Source organism: Barbus barbus, assembly GCF_936440315.1.
Source record: "Barbus barbus genome assembly, chromosome: 27".
NCBI lineage: Eukaryota > Metazoa > Chordata > Actinopteri > Cypriniformes > Cyprinidae > Barbus > Barbus barbus.
Window position 1 is genome coordinate 28,039,684 of NC_136755.1, and position 16,971 is coordinate 28,056,654.

The 16,971-nt window shown below is 33.5% G+C and overlaps 2 protein-coding genes across 4 annotated transcripts in view; both read left to right on the forward strand.

Annotated features, from left to right (window-relative positions):
* The first annotated feature begins 218 nt into the window (after nt 1–218).
* LOC306847326 (kelch-like protein 7) lies at nt 219–11,168 on the forward strand. Of its 2 annotated transcripts, XM_079381218.1 has the most exons (12): nt 221–277; nt 415–655; nt 1,714–1,816; nt 1,906–1,999; nt 2,083–2,207; nt 4,349–4,524; nt 4,605–4,779; nt 6,198–6,340; nt 7,588–7,828; nt 7,910–8,111; nt 8,968–9,065; nt 10,230–11,168. In XM_079381218.1, exons 2-12 carry the CDS (start codon nt 521–523, stop codon nt 10,550–10,552), a joined length of 1,815 nt encoding a protein of 604 aa, XP_079237344.1. In that variant the 5' UTR covers nt 221–277; nt 415–520; the 3' UTR covers nt 10,553–11,168. The 2 variants fall into 2 exon arrangements, with proteins under 2 accessions (XP_079237343.1, XP_079237344.1); XM_079381217.1 differs by having other exon boundaries at nt 219–655; nt 10,230–11,042.
* A 728-nt stretch (nt 11,169–11,896) lies between these two features.
* Nucleotides 11,897–16,971, forward strand: part of LOC306847538 (DENN domain-containing protein 3-like) — a 31,170-nt gene continuing 26,095 nt past the window's right edge. Inside the window, exons 1-4 of one of the 2 annotated variants that reach the window (XM_079381521.1) lie at nt 11,897–12,073; nt 15,832–16,026; nt 16,502–16,763; nt 16,842–16,957. In XM_079381521.1, the coding sequence (XP_079237647.1) occupies nt 15,943–16,026; nt 16,502–16,763; nt 16,842–16,957 (462 nt within the window). In that variant the 5' untranslated portion in view covers nt 11,897–12,073; nt 15,832–15,942. Of the gene's footprint in view, nt 12,074–15,831; nt 16,027–16,501; nt 16,764–16,841; nt 16,958–16,971 lie in introns of those variants that run through there. The other variant, XM_079381520.1, reaches the window with a different exon arrangement.

Below are 16,971 nucleotides of genomic sequence, written 5' to 3' on the forward strand. Positions count from 1 at the left end.
CAAAAACAATAACATAAATTAAAGTAAACGAGATTAAATAATAATAATAATAATATTAAAACAAATACATTCTGCATTTAAAAAATAACTAAATTTTCCGCATTTCAAAATATGGCATTAGTCTAAACTGAAATTTTAAAAAGAAAAATAGTGCACTGAAAGAGCAGTTAATATTGTTGTTGTTGTTTAGGGCTTTTATTTTGACAGGCCTTGTGGTTATATTGTCACGTGCTTCACTTCGTTTCTGTCACTGATCGAGAATTCATACAAAACGCAAGTACTAAACTAACTTTTGCCAAAGCTCATATACTTAAAAAGTAACTACCTAAAAATACCTGAAGAGAAAAAAATCTTAAATAATTAAAAAGATTATTTAATAAAAATCGTTCATGGACTTTTATTGCATTTCTTCAGCAGGCGGTTCCTTCACATCATTCCTGACTCATTCACAAACAGAGCCGAGCTGCAAACCTCAGTGTGTGTTTTTAATTAAACCTTCTAATCATACTCTTAATAAAGCATGATGAGCATGGCCTCCACATCAAGCGAGAAGATATCAGGACCCAAAAAGAAAAGCGAGAAGAAGATTGCGTCCAAAGAGGAGTACAGATTATTGTCCAACATCATGGGAGTGATGAATAACTTAAGAAAACAGGTAAATATCATCAGAAATCTGACATAAGCATCATATAGTGTGACTTTCCTGACATATGCACGACATAATCTGATACATTCATTATCTGACATATCCACATTAACATGTGGGACATCTAACTGCGATATATTTACATAATTAACATCAAATTTGTTTACGTTAAACTGAAAATAGATAATAGGTTAATGTATTTTTTTTTTTAAATTGTGGAACAGGTTTTAATTTTATAATAATTATATATTTTGTAAACAATTTACACAATTTTTTAATAATACAGTGATAATAAAAAAAATGGTAAAATAATAAATAAAATAATTTATGTGTTAATTATTTTATTTTTTATTTTCATGTCTCTTTCATTTCAATTGCTCTTTTTCTTATTGTATTTCTGTTAACCACTAGATATCTTTCTATGGGTTTGTATTCCTGATATTATACATCTGATATGATATCTGACACCCGATATATATTTAATTATTATATATTAATTATATATATATATATATATATATATATATATATATATACGTATATATATAATTATATAATGTAATTTAGTTTTAACTTGTCATTTTTTACTTATAACTATAATTTAACTTATAATTAACTTAGATATTATAACTTAAAGTATTTTATGACACATATAATTAATACATAAATATAATTAAAACTGTTTTACAATTAATTTAAATTGTTAATTGTAAAATAAATTAATATGTTTTTGATGTTTAATTGTAAAACAGTTTTAACTTCTTAAAATAAAATATTTTGGAAATAATAAATATGTTTTTAAATAAATAATAAATGTTTTATTTTTAGTTGCAATGTTTTAATAATGATGAAGACACAGAATCAACAATACAGAATGACTATGAGAAGATGAAAAGTTGTGACGGTTGTTTTATTATTACGAAATAATTCAAATTATGAATAAAGCGTTATCTGTGTCAGCTTCATTTCAAAGAAATCCAAGCATTTTCTATGCACTGCTATGCATTTCTAGTCTGTAATGCACAGGCCTGGAGTTTGCAGGTTTATCTGACGGTGTGTGTTTGCAGGGAATCCTGTGTGATGTGATTCTGGTGGTGCAGGGCAAACACATCCTGGCACACAGAGTGGTGCTGGCCGCCGCGAGCCACTTCTTCAACCTCATGTTCACATGTGAGAAACACTTCAGCATGCATCTAACAGAGCTTTCCAGTTACACACAGACACATCTAAAACAAATCCTGCTGCTTTTGCATGTGCAGCGAGTATGATGGAGGCCACCAATCACGAGGTGGAGCTTGGTGGAGCAGAACCGGAGATCATCGAGCTGCTGGTGGAGTTTGTCTACACGGCTCGGTTAGACATGACGTCTCTCCACAGATACATAACACACATTTCACATGCATTTAGAGCTCATGCATGTTTTGATTCTGTTTCAGAATCTCAGTGAACAGTAATAATGTTCAGTCTCTGCTGAACGCTGCTAACCAGTACCAGATTGAACCGGTCAAGAAAATGTGTGTGGATTTCCTGAAGGAGCAGGTGGACCCCACCAACTGTCTGGGTGAGACACCAGCATCTTCAAGTGTTCACTCTGGATATTTACCTGTTTATTTCATTTCTATTTCTCATTTTTATTTTGTATTTCTACAAGATAATTATATGTGTGACCCTGGACCACAAAACCAGTCTTAAGTGTCAATTTCAACATCTGAAATCTGAATAAATAATATTTCCATTGATGTATGGTTTGTTATGATCAGACAATATTTGGCTGAGATGCAACTATTTGAAAATCTGGAATCTGAGGATGCAAAAAAATCTAAATATTGAGAAAATCACCTTTAAAGTTGTTCAAATTAAGTTCACAGCAATGCATATTACTAATCAAAAAATAAGTTTTGATATTTACGGTAGGAAATTTACTAAATATCTTCATGGAACATGATCTCTACTTAATATACTAATGATTTTTAGCATAAAAGAAAAATGGATAATTTTGACCCATACAATGTATTTTTGGCTATTGCTACAAATATACCCCAGCGACTTAAGACTGGCCATATATAATATTATATCTTACATATCTGGTATATTCATCTTATAATAGATGCCGTCTGACATGCGTCACATAATCTGAGATATCTGACTTGCATTTTCATGTCTGTTGAAAGTTTCTATTTCTGTTTTATTTCTATTAATTGCAAGATAATTCTATATTTCTGTGGGTAATTATTGCTGATATTATATCGAACATTGATATATTCATCATATAATATGATATATCTAACTAAATGTAATATGAGATCTGACATATGCATCACATAATCTTAGCTGAAATATGCATATAATATTCATCATATAATATGATATATCTAACTAAATGTAATATGAGATCTGAAATATGCATCACATAATCTTAGCTGAAATATGCATATAATATGCATATAATATTCATCATATAATATGATATATCTCACTAAATATAATATGATATATGACATATGCATCGTATAGTCTGTGAAATCTTTACATTAAAATTGACTAAAAGTAATGACTAACAGTAAACTGAAAATAGACAACAGGTAGATGTTTACATCATTTACATATCAAATATTTCTATTTATTAATTCGTTTTATTAAATTGTCTTGCAAATTAGTTTTATTTTTTAGTTAATGTCTGTTTAATTTAGATGTTTTCTTTTTTCAATTTTATTTCTATTCACAAGATAATTCTATATTTCTGTGGGTAATTACTGCTGATATTATATAAATCTGATAGTATATCCAGCATCTGATATATTCATCAGATAATATGAGATATTTAACAATATAATATGAGATCTGACATATGCATCACATAATCTTAGCTGAAATATGCATAAAAAGTTTGATGACACATGCATCATATAGTCTGCGATATCTTTACATTATTTACTAAAAGCAATGTCTAACAATAAACCCAAAACAGACAACAGGTAAATGTATATCTTTATATGTAAAACAATTGTAAACAAAATGTACATATAAATAATAAGATATTTTAAATGTTTATATATTTATTAATAATTTTTATTAATTTGTCTTGCATTTTATTTTCATGTTTTTATTTAATGTCTATTTAATTGAGATGTTTCCTTTTTTCAATTTTATTTCTGTTAAATCACAAGATAATTATATATTTCAGTGGGTTATTATTGCTGATATTATTAATCTGATATTACATGTTTACTATATTTATTTGTAGAACAATTTTAAACAACATTTTACATGTTTTAAATTACAAAATATTTATATGTATTATTTAATACTGGTGATAGTTATTTATTTAATAAATAATATTATTTATTTAATATTTATACATTTAAAATTATTTTATAATATTATATATTTTATTTATATTAATGCCTGCTTCTGTTTTGTGTTTTATTTTTGGTAATCACAAGATAGTTATATATTTCTGTGTGTTATTATTGCTGATATTAAAAATCTGATATGATAAATATAATTTTACATGTTTTGTTTTTAATTTGTGTTCACATTACAGCTCCAATCTAAAATTTGACAAGCTTCATGTGAAATAATGTTATAGAGTTAAATTTGCTTACGGTGGTAGAAACCGATATGGTCAGTGCTATAGAGTGCATTATTATACGGCAGCTGTGAATCTGTGGAGGAGTGTTGTGATTGGTTCTTTTGTGTAAGGCATCAGCGCATTGGCCGAGTGTCTGAACTGTCCTGAGCTGAAGGTGGCGGCTGATGATTTCATCCACCAGCACTTCACAGACGTCTACAAGATGGATGAGTTTCTCCAGCTGGACGTGAAACAGGTGACGCACCTGCTCCAGCAGGACACGCTGACCGTCCGAGCCGAAGACCAGGTGACAGCCCCACGGGCCGCCATGACTTCTGGAAACTCAACTGCTGTATGTTTACTGAGTGTTTCTGTGTGATTGTGCAGATCTACGACGCAGCGGTGCGGTGGCTGAAGTACGACGTCTTGAATCGACAGCAGTACATCGTAGACATTCTGGGGAAGGTTCGATTCCCCCTCGTATCCAAAAACTTCCTCAGTAAGACCGTTCAAGCTGAACCTCTGATCCAGGACAACCCCGAATGCCTTAAAATGGTCATCTGTGAGTCACTGACACCTGATCACTAAAAACTCACAAATTTTTTAAAGGGGTCATCAGATGCCCATTTTCCAGAAGTTGATATGATTCTTTAGGATCTTAATAAAAAGTCTATAACATACTTTGGTTAAAATTTCTCAATGGTAGTGTAAAACAACACCCGTTTTACCTTCTCAAAATCAGCTCTGTTCACCGCAAGCTGTTTCTCTGTATGTTTCTTTAAATGCTAATGAGCTCGGCTAACCCCGCCCCTTTCTTCTGTGGGGTGACGAGCCGTTCTCATGAGATTGTTAACTTTAGCCACATTCATCGTGAAACTTGCTAATTAGCACATTATTAGGTTTGCAAAGATTCATTTAAAAAACTCAGTTCTTCTGTAGGTGAGGCTGGATCACGAATGATTCGTGCGAGCATAAATTAATTTAGGTAGATCGGGGGCGCATTCTCTTCAAAAACAAACGTAATCCACTGCGTCTTCAGCGGCTCAGATGACGGGAGTAAATGACGACTGATATGTTCATTATTACATACAACAACTAAACACCTCAATCACTTAGGAGCCATTCTTGTCTACATCTGCTCCGGAGTCGAAACAATGGTTTACTGATGACAGCTCATCAGGGCGGGTCTGAGTTAAAACATTACTGTCAATCAACAATCGCGGGAGAGGCTTGTGCAGAACTACGTCACGCTGCCAAGAATCTGTGAACAGCTTCATCTGCGAAAGGGGTTATTATTTATAGGGATTTAAAAAAAAAAAAGAAAGGTGTGTTTTTATCATTATAGGGTGGATGTGTACAACACACATTTATGTTCAAACAACTTGTATAAGTGAATTTTGCATCCGATGACCCCTTTAAAAATTCATACATTTTACTTTTTGGTTTAGTTTTAACTATTTAATTCTCAATTTTCTTTTATTTATTTGATGTATTATTTTTATTTGACATATTTACTTAATTTTTTATCTTTAGAAAATTTAATATATTAATTATAATTATAAAATGTATAATAATAAACATTCAAATTATTTTATAGCATATTTGTGTGTATGCGTATATATATATATATATATATATATATATATATATATATATATATATATATATATATATATATATATATATATATATTTAGACATTGAGATATATTTACACTTACAGTTACATTACAAGGACTACATTTTAGTTCTAAATTATTTAGATCAGGGGTAGGCCGATGTCCTGCAGAGTTTAACCCTCACCTGCCTGTAGCCCTAGTAATTCTGAAGACCTTGATTAGCTTGTTCAGGTGTGTTTGATTAGGGTTAGAGCTAAACTCTACCGGACAGCAGCACTCCAGGACCGACGTGGCCTACCCCTGTACTATATCATTTCGTATCCTGTCATTATTTAACTCTGAGCTGGTGTGTTTGTTCTCAGGTGGGATGCGTTATCATCTTCTGTCTCCAGAGGACCGTGAGGAGCTCGGTGAGAGCAGTCGACCGCGCCGCAAGAAACACGATTACCGCATCGCTCTGTTCGGAGGCTCCCAGCCACAGTCCTGCCGCTACTTTAACCCGAAGGTACACACTCAGCCTGAATCATCTCGAGAATCCTACCAACTATCTGCAAATGTCAGGTTTATCAACTCAATTACACTGGGAGATTAACAGCCGTGGAAATATTTGATTTGTATCATTTCATTTTTTATTTTTTTGCAATAAAAAAATTATAAAATATATAAAATCATTAATACAATTATAAAGTCATGAAAATATAAACGTCTTTAATAAATATAATTATTTCACTTACTGTAATCTAAATCTCTAATTCTCTGGGAAATCACTGGGACTGAGATCTACAGCCATGGAAAACTATTTTTTCATACAATGATTTTTTTACTTATTTATTTTTTGCAAAAATAAATAAACAAAACAAAAATGTAATAGAAAAATGTCAAAAAAATAAATGTAAAAGTTTTGAATAATATATCACTTTATTTAATAATGTATGCTTTATGTAATCTAAATATCTATAAAAGAATCAAAAACAAAAACCAAAGGGGCTGAGATCCACAGCATGGAAAAACAGGAAATATTTTATTTATATAATTAATTAATACCATTATCATTAATAAAACCAATTCATAAAATCATAAAGTTATACAAATTTAAAACCCTGTTACGAGTATGCATTTTCTCATTTATGTAACTTGCTGGAAATATTTTATTTATAATAATTTCGCTTTTTTAATAATTACATTTTTGATTCAAAATTAAATAATTAAAAAAATGGTAACACTTTAGAATAAGGTTCCATTTATTAACATTAGTTAATGTATTAATTAACATGAACAAACAATGAACAATGCATTTATTACACTATTTATTAAACTTTGTTAATGTTAGTTAATGAAAATACAGTTGTTCATTGTTTACTCATCTTAGTTCACAAACTATTAAATTAATGTTAACAAACACAACTTGTGAATTTAATAATGCATCAGTAAATGCTGAAATTAACATGAACTAAGATTAATAAATGCTGTAGAAGTATTGTTCATTCTTAGTTCATGTTTACTAATGTGAATAAATGGAACCTTATTCTAAAGTGTTACCAAAAAAATGTATAAATAAAAATTCATGTAATGTTCTTTAAATTTTTTTTATAAATTAATAATAAATATTATTTAGTTTTGGTATAAAAATAATATAATAAAATCATTAATAAAATCATAAAATCTTTGGTAAATATGTGTTTTTTAGTTTATGTAATCTAAGTATGCATAAAATGATTTTAAAAGTCCTTATCTTGTGTTTGTGTGTTTCAGGATTACAGTTGGACGGACATTCGCTGCCCCTTTGAGAAGCGACGGGACGCCGCGTCTGTGTTCTGGGACAATGTGGTTTATATCCTGGGCGGCTCTCAGCTCTTCCCCATCAAACGGATGGACTGCTATAATGTGGTGAAGGACAGCTGGTACTCCAAACTCGGACCCCCGAACCCGCGGGACAGTCTGGCCGCCTGCGCCTCCAAAGGGAAGATCTACACCTCCGGAGGGTCAGAAGTGGGTGAGTTTGTGCAGAGCGTCCCGTGGGTCTGGAGAGAAACTGAAAAGCCAGTAATGTTTTAATGGTGGATTGTGTTGACAGGAAGTTCAGCTCTGAATCTGTTCGAGTGCTACGACACGCGTACAGAGACGTGGCAGACGAAGCCCAACATGCTGATGCCGCGCTGCAGTCACGGATCGGTGGAGGCCAGCGGCCTCATCTACGTCTGCGGAGGAAGCCTGGGAAACAACGTGTCCGGCAGAGTCCTCAACGACTGCGAGGTGTACGACCCCAACACTGAAGAGTACGTCAAAATACCTTTCTTTAATTTTATTGTTTTATTAATTTGTTTTATACATTTTTATGTTATTTTAGTACTTAAACTTATTTTAATTCAGTTAGTTGCTTTTTTTTTTCTTTTTTTTAATAAAGTTTTTAATTAGTCTAATATTTATATTTTATTTTATTTAAAATTTATTTAAATTCATGAATGTTTTTAATAGTTTTAGTTTAGATTAATCGTTTAGTACAGCAAAGCCTGCTTCAAAAAGGGCAAAAAACCCAGTATAAATATTCTATTTTCTATTTTCAAGATACAGACCCATTTAGTTGCATTTCTTAGCAGGTTGATGTTCATGACACCTGCATTTCATCTGAAGTTTTAAAGGAATAGTTTACCTAAAATGTAAATTCTGTCATAATTTGTGTTGTTTTGGTGTTATTTATAAACCATTATAGCATTTATTAATATTTTAGGTTAGATTTTGTTTTTATTTGTTAGTTTAGTACTTTAGTACTATTTTAGTACTTTACAACTTATTTTAATTCTGTTAGTTGCCAAGGCAACATTTTAAAGTTTTTTTTTTTTTTTTTTTAAGATTAAGTTTATAATCTAATATTTATATTTTATTATATTTAATAATGCAATTATTTTAAATAGTTTTAGTTTGTAATAGACAGAAATAAACCAAAATAAATGGTAAAAATTAAAATGCACGTATTTAAATAAAATAAAATACGAATATGTCATTTCAAATTTATTTCATGATGAAAACAATTTTTCTCCAAAGAGGAAAAAGAAACTATAAAAATATCATAAAATTATAATAACTTGTATGCTATGATAAATGTCAATGTATGATAAGTGTGTGTGTGTTCAGGTGGAGGGCTCTCTGTGGGATGCGGGAGGCTCGTAAGAATCACGGTCTGGTTGTGGTGAACTCAAGAATATATGCCGTCGGCGGGCAGAACACACTCGGTATGTTTCTATGAAAGTTTACTTCTTGTGCCAATATTTGCTATATTTGAATGTATTAATGTTCCTGCTGATCCTGGGATGAGGATTTGTCATCAAACCACCTTCCAGGCACAAGCATCCGTTGAGTTTATAAGCTTGACACAGACAGTGAGACAAAGTAACACATTGTTTTCTTTGTTCTGCAATGACTGAATACATTTTAAAGAGATATTGTGGGGAAAAAACTAAAAAATCTTATAATAATAGCAGTGCTAGTGTTAGATATGTTTTGGTCCAGAGGTACTGTGATGTTGTTATAATGTGACAAATGACAAATAGATGCAGGAAAGACCAATCAGAATTCAGTATGCAAATAATGCAGTGACATCATCATTTTACATTTGATTTAGCCATGAAAATAGCCTTGATGCTGGCATGGTGTTAAAAAGTGAATAAATAAATAAATTTAACATTTGATTTACATTTGACATTTATTCATTTTAGCAGATGACTACAAAACATAGTTTTTTTCCTAGAGATTTCAACCAAGAATATTCATAGAATTCATAAAAATAATTTATAGATAAATAAATTGATTGAAAAAAAAACACTTGTTTATGGATTATGAAAAATAAATTACAGTTGTTTTGGGCAAGAAACCTCGAGTAACATAAAAAGTAAACAAAATATATATTTACAACTCTACTTTTTATTTTTTTGCCAAAACGTTTGAATTATTTATATCTTTGCTTTCTCGTTTTCTTTTCTTTTAATTTCTGTATTAATATTTTAATTGACTTCTTTGACTTGTTTACTGTATTACATTTATTTAATATTTGTTATTATATATACCCCCGGTTTCACAGACAAGGCTTAAGCCTAGTCCTGGACTAAAATATAAGTCTGAGCTGTTTCAGCTGAAAGAAACTTGCACTGACTGATCTTAAAATATATCAGTGCCTTTGTTTTGTCTCAAGATGCACCCAAGTAATGTTGTCTCTAAGGCACGTTTATAAAAATCACTTAAATGTCCTAATTGAACTATGGCTAATACTGGCTTAGTCTAAGTCCTGTCTGTGAAACCGGGCCATAATATTATATGTGTATACACACACACACACACACACACATATATATGTGTATGTGTGTGTGTTTTGTGATCTCTGACGGTGGTGTTTCTCTCAGGCGGTCTGGACTCGGTGGAGTACTACGAGATCGGCAGTAACGAGTGGAAGATGGCGTCTCCGATGCCGTGGCGCGGCGTGACGGTGAAGTGTGCGGCCGTGGGCTCCGTCATCTACGTGCTGGCCGGGTTTCAGGGGGTCGGCCGTCTGGGGCACATCATGGAGTATTACACAGAGACCGACAAATGGGTGGTTTCCAGTAAAGTCCGTGCGTTTCCTGTCACCAGCTGCCTCATCTGTCTGGTGGACACGTGCGGCGCCAATGAAGAGGACATGAATTCAACATCTTCATCCTCATCATCATCGGCAGATGGAAGAATGTAGCGTTGCTATCAGAGCATATAGATGATATAAAACCACTGGAAACCACAGAGCAGAGAACGGACTCGGCCCTTGTTGTGCCAAGACATTCACTGCATATGTTCACCAGATTACGGTTTTTGTCTTTAGTTCAGATGCAGATGTGAAGAGCTTGTGTCGCTCAGATTGAACGGATGCGGTTTAAACATTATTTTTTATTGGTTGAGAAAAGACTTCTTTTGTCTTTATGTCCACCTTTTAGCCAATTTATTTTGATCTTAGAGTTTTAACAGACAACTTGTCGGTGAAAATATCCACAGATGTCTACAGTTCATTCTTTGTACCTCTGCATTTAGCAGATTTTGGGGACTAAAACGCATTTTATGTTTTAAGTATTTGTGTTTCGATGTGTTTATATTATGTGTAAACAAACTTGTATCTTTTATTTTTTAAATAATGATCATATTATCATTTTGATGTTGCAGAACTACAATAAAACAGGCCAGAAACTTGCTCAAAGCGTCAGTATTACTAAAGAAAGACTAGAAATATACTACTGGCTGAGCTCGCTGCTTTTATGAGATGAACTGAAATAAGCAAAAAAGTATGATGTTTACAAATAAAATATCCATTTCCATCCTGAAGATAACTCCTTACCACGTCGAAGACACAAATCCAACACAAATTTATGAATATATTCAAATGAGCGAGAAACACTGCACTAATATGATGAGCTGCACCTCAAAATGTGCGATTGAAACATTGAGCTTTATCGAATTTGTAGCTTTGCTAGTTTTATTTTAAATAGTTTGACCACTGCAATTCAGTTAGTGACAGTTCAATAGGAAATCAGCTGTATTTGTAAAATGCAGTGTAAATGCATATACAAGTGATATATATATACAGTGCCCTCCAAAAGTATAGGAACAGTAAAGACAAAATTGCTCTGTTGGCTGTGGAGTCATTTACAAATATGATTAAAATATGAATATGAGACAAAACTACAGAATGTCACATTTTATTGGCTGATTTAACACAGATGTTTTTAATTCAGCACTTTTAGAGTTTCATCCCTCTATCTGATGTGTTAAAATCAGTCTAGATATTCTTTATAGTACTTTAAGTCATTGCAGATAGATTTTCTATGTTTATTAATTCAGTATATTTTCAGCTATGGGAGCTTATTTTACGAATTCTACTATGTTGACGGCTTTGTTTATGAATATTAATTACGTAAGGTGACGTTTGGCATTTAGTCCTACCTGATTGGCCGAAAACGCAAGACGGCGTGACGCAAGAATATTAATTAGGTCATCTTGACTAGACGCTTCAAAAAGGTTACTAAGCAACGTCAGCATTACCTAATTCATATTCATGAGTCTAGTCTTTCCATAGTATGGTCGGTCATATTTCCATCCATCGTTCAGAAAGAGTTTGACGCCTTTATAGTCTTCTGTGACTGTTTCTGATCTCTACATCAACAGCAGCGGGTTAATCTTTTACTTTCAGTCGCATTTCCACTCATGACAACACGCTGCAGGACAGGTTTGTTTACTCAGTCATTACTGAAGATGAATAGTTTGTTGCTGCTACTGCGTTATATATTGAATCTTTAAACTGTTTATACTTTACATGTGTCACAGACTGGACATTTCTCTATCTTCAGTCACTGTAACATTATATTTTATGCTTTTAGACTCCATCTGCTCGGTGTTTGCCTTTAGTTTCGGTTGTGAACGTGCATATCTCATAGAAAGTGAAAACAGATGTGAAATAGTGCATGAAATATCATATTTTTAGCAAAACCAACCGATAATAACAAAATCATTGGTTGTTTTATGTATTTGTGTGTTGGGCTGTTCACAAAAAGAACTTGAACTTTTGTCAATTTTTATGTTTATATACATTACGTTGTTTATTTGTATGCAGTGTTGGGGAAAGTTACTTTTAAAAGTAATCCATTACAATATTGCGTTACTCCCTAAAAAAGTAACTAATTATGTTACTTGGCTACTTTTAATGGAAAGTAATGCGTTACTTTTAAAAGCTTGATTGTTTTTAATACAAGAAGTTCTAATCATAGCAAATGTAAAAGCCCTTTCACACCAAAAAGTGTCATGAATAAACCTCAGGTTGTACAGTAGAGCGCAGGAGAAGACGGTTCAACACTCAAAAAACAATCAAACACAATTGTTAGTTTATCTAAAGTCATTTTTGCTTATTAGTATGGTTAAACTGGATCATCAAAGGTCAGCAGCAAAGACATTGGTTAGTAAAATGGGATTAGATACAGTTGTGTTGTTTAACATATTTAATTATTGCAGGTTTGCATCATATTCTGAGTTTGCATTTCATTGTTTTAATTCATTTTGATGAATACTAAATCTGGTTTTGCGAGTGGGATGAATTAATGCATTCACATTTAGTCTAGAAGTACAGTAACGGCATGTTCACACAGCACACTGTCAGTCAATAAATGGGAAAGTAATGTGTTACTTTACTAGTTACTTGAAAAAAGTAATATTATTACGTAACTCGTGTTACTTGTAATGCGTTACCCCCAACACTGTTTGTATGTGTGTGTATGTGTACTTGTTTATACCACATTGTCCCCTCAAGGATAGTAAAACCTGAAATTTTTGACATTGTGGGGACCGGCCTGCAATGTTACACTTTCAGATAAACATCATTTACTATTTTTAATAGTAAATTATGTTTATTTGAAAGTGTAACATTGCAAACAGGTTTTCTGTAAGGCGTAGGTTTAGGGTTAGGGGATGGAGAATATCATTTGGTCATTATAAAAGTAATAGAAGTCTATGGAAAGTCACAATTCACTGTGATTTAAGTTGTAATTATATTACACTCACACATTTATTTTACATTTTGCCATTTTAAATACATGCATACATACATTACATAAACACAGTTTATAAATGCATTGAATATTATAGTATATGCTATCAAGACATGGCAATCCCGCAATAATAACAAAATAAAGCCAGATAATATAAATGACACGTAAAGCAGACGGAAAGTCGATTACCAGTTCACGGGAAACATTAATATGACACATTAGCACAAACTAACATTGCTCACAATGGAGCATCAATTAAGTAACATCAGTTTACTGTCAAAACACAAAAACAATGTACTGTGTTCGGCTAACGAGACTTGTTGTAGCGCTTGCATGTTGTTGCTCTTTTTTTAGTTTTGATTGCTTCTATTGTCCTCAGTTGTAAGTCGCTTTGGATAAAAGTGTCTGCTAAATGACTAAATGTAATAAATACATTGTTGTTAAAAATCGAAGACCACAAACTTGTGTTTCTTCATGTAATTTAATACAACCATTTAACTTGTTAACTTAAACAAATTAAACTGAAAAGTTTCTGCTGTGTGACATTTTTAATTAATAAAAAGGGGGTCATATATGATAATTATACAGAAGGCTAGAGCACTTGTTTCCATTAGTATAGCCAAACAGAATGAGATATGTGCTCAGGAATGACAAATCTTGCTTTTCTTGTTTTTTTCCCAACTGGTCTGACGTCTTTGTCAAACTTGGCTCCAGCAGTATGAATGCTCTCTCTCTGTACGTGGCTTCACTCGCTGCTTTGCTCAGAAATCATGAAGACCAGGATCTGTGTTGCAACTATTGTGCATGTGGTGTAAACACACATACAGTCTTACAGTAGCTTTGGTCTCTCTGAGAGGAAACTCCATACTTTCATATTCAGTCCTTGTCTTAGTCTGAACTTGATCGAGTTTCTGACAAGAAGCAGATGTTATGCTGGGTGCGGTTCACTGCATGTAGTCATTCTGATGGAAAAACAGAGGAGCATTCAGGGAGAACCAGACTATTAGACCGTATTATTTATTGCTGACCACTAATGATGCAAATTCAGATTTGAAAACACTTAAGTGGAGAAAATCTGGTTGAATATCCTGTTTCACTCACAAATACTTCACATTGAGGAATAAATTATTTTCAAATTCAGTTTGACATTGACTTTAACATGTAGACCCGGGGTTTTAATTTATTATGTGCCACAGACCCCCAAATATCCCCATCCTCATGTGAGGGACCCCCGTTCTGAAATTAAAAAAATTAAGCTATATATTTTAATGCATAAAGACCCAATTTAAACTGTAAGATGTTTTATTAATTTATCTTAGCTTATTTATTTTAGCTTATTAATTTATTTAAGGTTGTTATAGTTAGCTAAAACTAAAACCATAAAAAACTTGTGACTTGAAATGAAATATATTAAAAAAAACTTATTTTAATATAGGCTAGTTGGAGAGGAAATTTTTATTTAGTTTAACTTTATGTACTAAAATAACTATAATTAAATAAAATAAAAATAATTAAAACTATATAGACATTAAAAATAATTAATACATATATAAATAAAAAATAATAAGTAGTATACAAATAATAATAAAATCAGAATATATAAAAATAAAACCTAATTCAGACTATTAATGAAAACTCTAATGTATCTCATGGCTGCTAAAACAACATTGTCTTTTATTTAGGAAGGAAGGAAGGAAAGGACATGACGTGTGGCCAAGTATGGTGACCCATACTCGGAATTTGTGCTCTGGATTTAACCCATCCAAGTGCACACACACAGTAGTGAGAAGTAAACAAACACGCACACACACACCGTGAACACACACCCGGAGCAGTGGGCAGCCATTTATGCTGCGGCGCCCGGGGAGCAGTTGGGGGTTCGGTGTCTTGCTCAAGGGCACCTCAGTCGTGGTATTGAGGGTGGAGAGAGTGCTGGTTATTCACTCCCCTCACCTACAATCCCTGCAACAACTGAGACTCGAACCCGCAACCTTTGGGTGACAGGTCCGACTCTCTATCCATTAGACCACGACTGCCACCTGCCATTTAGCACTGTACTGTTAGATGTTAGATGTTTTTCTCTAACTTTTCCTCATACTTCAGTTTGAAAACCCCTTTTCCAGACGGGAGAAACTGGATTATTAAATCAGAAGTATTTGATTGTGAAACACAAGTCATGTTCTCACGTTATACGTCTTGGGCGACAGTTTTTGTGCCACATACTGTGCAAATTTCCCTTTTTGTTTGCATGCATCTTTAAATATAAATAATCCATATAGCTGTATTGTACAATATTAATAAGTTTTTTATAGTCTTTGTGATATTCTGGTCTCTAGATGTCGCATGACTAACCATAAGGAACAGTAATAATGATTGCTTTTACGGTCAGTGCTACTAAAAATGTCTGGTGTGACATAAACTGAAGTCTTCGTAACCATTTCAACAGACCTACAGGAAGTTGAAGAACCACAATGGGGCCGAAGACTGAAGATTGAAGACCAGTGTATGTGAGTGGCTGGAAGACCATCAAGTCCAGAGCTCAGCAGAACCGGTTCTGATGGCGGAAAACGTCCCGTCTGGTCTGTTGGAGGCATGTGTGGTGCTCGGAGTATCAAACGAACGTCTGAAAGAACTAGGCCCGGTGAGACGTCTCAAACTGTTTATTTCAGTGTTCACAGCCATTCTATGAAAACGCTGTTTAAAGTTATATTGATAATTGTTAGTAATAATAATAATGACAATAAAAAACAATAGCCTTTTTATGAAATATGTATGTGTTTTAAATATATAATTATACAGTTATGCTAGAGATGATTGTGCGTGAAAATCCCAGTAGATCAGCAGTTTTTGAAATACTCAGACCAGCCCGTCTGGCACCAACAACCAGTCCACGTTCAAAGTCACTTAAATCCCCTTTCTTCCCCATTCTGATGCTCGGTTTGAACTTCAGCAAGTCGTCTTCACTACATCTAGATGCCTAAATGCATTGAGTTGCTGCCATGTGATTGGCTGATTAGCAATTTGTTACCAAGCAATTGAGGTGGCCGGTGTGTGTGTGTGTGTGTGTATATATATATATATTACAGAATGTTGACTGTGATCTTGTTTGGTCACAGCTGCAGGGTAAAGACAAAGAACCTCTGGTGGAGGCGGAGGTGCTGCAGGTTTACGCGCCTCCTTTTGTGACGAAGGAGAGTTCCAGTAACGGCACTGAACACAATCACGCTCCGGCCTTCAGCAGAGTCCATCGGAGACGCTCCTTTAAGAAGAAGAGAGACCGACCGCTTTCCACCAACGAACCAGTGGTCGGCACGTCAGATGACCTCAGCGTACCTCAGAACATTGACCTGATAGCCCTGCCGCAGCTCTGCTTCCCAGGTAACCTTCGCAAACGCCTCAGTCTGGTATTCTGTATCTGACAGTAATGCTGACAGTGTCTGTTTTGTCATTGGACAGATGGGTTGAGAATAACCAATGAGAGCAGAGAAGACTACTATCATTTCCTGGTGTTCACGGATGTGTTTGGGAACCAGACTCATGGTGTGGTGGCTCAGTACAGCAAACCTGTTCAAGTGAGATGACTTAT